At 51.0% G+C, this 3,121-nt stretch overlaps 1 protein-coding gene across 1 annotated transcript; it reads left to right on the forward strand.

Moving 5' to 3' along the window:
- The first annotated feature begins 1,007 nt into the window (after positions 1-1,007).
- On the forward strand, positions 1,008-1,579 carry LOC111532514 (putative FXYD domain-containing ion transport regulator 8). Its single transcript, XM_023199621.2, has 2 exons — positions 1,008-1,160; positions 1,445-1,579. The coding sequence occupies exons 1-2, from the start codon at positions 1,008-1,010 to the stop codon at positions 1,577-1,579; spliced, it is 288 nt and encodes a 95-aa protein (XP_023055389.1).
- Positions 1,580-3,121: the final 1,542 nt, after the last annotated feature.

Below are 3,121 nucleotides of genomic sequence, written 5' to 3' on the forward strand. Positions count from 1 at the left end.
TTCACCAGAGAAGCAATAGGAACCATGGAGAACACAGGAGAATGAAGCTGGGCACTATGCTTAGCCAGGATGGGTGTGGAGCCAGGAGAGGCTTCCTAACATGGGAGACGAGCGAGTGAGTGAGAGATTCAAGGGGTTCCACATCTCCACCCTGGACCATTACAATCCAAGTCATGGAAGAGCCCCCTTGACTCCCCTCAGGTCTCCAGACTATCACAGGGAGCCACCTGGAGACTGAGCAGAGGTACCACTCAAGCCCCCGTGGAATTAAACAGACTTTTGATCCCCAAGCAGCCTTAAGCCAGGTGCTGCTGCACTGCCAAGGAGGGAGGTCAGGCATTTTCACATGCTCCTAGGACAGATACCATGGCCATGGTAAGAAGGAATGGGTACATGACAAACCACATGGTTCCCACCTTTGCTGCACCCTGCCAAACAGGGCTTGCCTGCTTTGGGGGCAGAACACCAACAAACCAACCCTGCCCCCACCTTAACATTTCTGGCACAGTTCAACTCCCAAAGGTCCCCAGCTCCCAGAAGCCACCGATAGGCCCTCTGAAGCCTCTGCTACTGCTGCCTTAACCCCTGCCACCCACAGGTCAGGGAAGAAATGAGGAGGCAGGAAACTTTTGTGCACCCCAGTCATGATGCAGAGGAGTGGGCAGGCTGCACATTGCATGATCCCTCACTTCCATGGCTCCCTACCAGACATGACATGCCTGCTTCAATGAAAGTCCCCCAGCACAGCACAGCACAGCACAGCTGCCCTGCTCTTGCCTGAACACTGTGGCTATATCTTGGCATTCCTCTGAGGGCCCAAATCCCAGAGGTCACTGTTAGGCCCTTCCAAGTTGCTGCCACTGCTGCCTCTGCTCCTGCTGCCTGAAGGCCAGGGAGGGAATGGGAGGTTGGGCACTACTGAACACCCCTAAGACAGAACCAAGGCTCCTCAGGACTTAGCATGTCCTCCTAGGATTGTCTTGGAGGGGACCAGCTGTGCAGATGCCATGGAGGTGGTACTGATCTTTGTACGCAGCCTGCTGGTCCCCGTGATCCTGGCCAGTGCAGCTAAGAAGGAGAAGGAAATAGATCCTTTTCATGATAACTACCAGACCCTGAGGATTGGGGGACTGGTGTATGATATGGTCCTCTTCCTGCTTGTGAGCCTCCATAGAGTCTTGATCTATTGCCCAGGCTGGAGTGCAGTGGCAGGATCTCACACTGCAACCACTGCCTTCTGGGTTCAAGGGATTCTTGTGCCTCAACCTCCCGAGTAGCTGGGATTACAGGTATGCACCACCATGCCCCACTAATTTTTGTATTTTTAGAAGAGACAGGGTTTCACCATATTGGCCAGGCTGGTCTTGAACTCCTGACCTCAAGTGATCTGCCTGCCTCGGCCTCCCAAAGTGCTGGGATTACAGGCGTGAGCCACCATGCCCAGTCGAACCTCCATCATCTAAGTCACAGATGCAAGTGCAGTTTCAATCAGAAGCCCCAGGATCCAGGAGATGAGGAAGCTCAGGTGGAGAACTTCATCATTGCAAATGCAAAAGAGCTCCAGATAGCAAAAAACTGAAGTGCAGCCCACAGATAGGCAGCCTCTGGAACCGGAAGGTAGCTACTTGAACCTTTAGATGCAAATGTCGATGCTTAAGAAAACCGGCCACTTTGGCAACAGATATTTTCCCAGGAGAAGGCAAGAACTTGTACATCTCCCTGTGCCCATCTCTATCGCTTCTAACAATCTCTATCGCTTCTAACAACATTCTTCAACCTAATGATGCAACTAACATTTGCCTCCCTCATGCATCCTGTGGTCTTGCCCAACTCCTGTTACGTGTCTGTGTATGTGCGTGTTTGTCGACTGTGGTCTTCATGGCTACTTGTTCATGGATGATATTGTGTTAATGAACTGTGGAGACTCACTTTTCCAGGCAGGAGCGGAGCCATGTCACCATTGATCCCTCCCTGCCACCATGAGCCTCCATCATCTCCTGCTTCTAGGAGTTCACTTATTTCATGAGAGACCAACCAGTTTTCTTGATTTAGGGGGATGGGTTTGGGTAGGAGCATGGGCAGGAATCTCCAATTATCCTAGGACCTGGGGAGGTTTGCACGACTGCCATTATAATTCCTCATGGACCCTCTTCACTCCTCTACAAGAAACTCGCTTCCTTATTTCACCCTCACATGAGTCTATCCTGAAGGTCTCTTAGTATTAATAATTGGAGATTCAAAGCAAGGAGCTGGTGAGCCCAGCCATTGCCTTCAGGCGAGCTACTCCCTTTCATGATCATTTTTTTTTTCCAGGAGGCTTCCACTGAGAAGTCTGCATCAACCCTGCCCTTCTGCAGAGTTCTCAGTGATTTTAGGCTAAGGACTTCTACTCTATCCCTGGGGAATGTGCCCCTTGCATATCTTCTCAGCAATAACCCCATGGGCACTGGGACTGTACCCCTTTCCAACCTTCCCTGCTTCTGAGATTTCAATCTACAAGCCAGGCCATCAGGATGCAGACTCCTATCCCTAAAGTTGGGTATCTGGCAGGTGATGGCTGAGGGACCCCCATTCTGTTGGGGCCAACACACTGGGATGGGCAGAGTGAGAGTAGGGGTCCTTTGATTCTCTGCCCAGGTTCCCTTGGTCAGATAACAGAGACAAATCCTGCATCCTTTGCCCTGCCTGTCAGTATTCAGAGTTGTGAGTGAGGAGGGTTAGAGATCTGGAAGACTCTGTATAGCCCCGCTGCGGAGGGAACAGCAAGAGGTCAGAGGTTACAATAAGAACAGTAACTCAAACTAGTTTCTGCCCCTACTATCCTCCATGTTCCTGTGGAAACCAAACAAACTGCTGCTATGACCATACTGCTGTTCTCTCTATTGTGATCTATTTTCTCAACAACAGAAAAAAGACATAAAATATTGTTTCCAAAAGAAAGACACAACCTGCAGCCACAATGCAAAGGAGCAGGCAGACTACACCCAGTGTAAACCCATGCTTCCATGGCTCCATGCAAGGTAAGGCTTGCCACATGCAGCTACCCTACCCTTGCCTGAATGCTGTGGCTTTGGGTGAACTCCCAGAGGCTGCCAACTCCCAGAGGCCACCGATAGGCCCT

Source organism: Piliocolobus tephrosceles, unplaced genomic scaffold (assembly GCF_002776525.5).
Source record: "Piliocolobus tephrosceles isolate RC106 unplaced genomic scaffold, ASM277652v3 unscaffolded_15526, whole genome shotgun sequence".
Lineage (NCBI taxonomy): Eukaryota > Metazoa > Chordata > Mammalia > Primates > Cercopithecidae > Piliocolobus > Piliocolobus tephrosceles.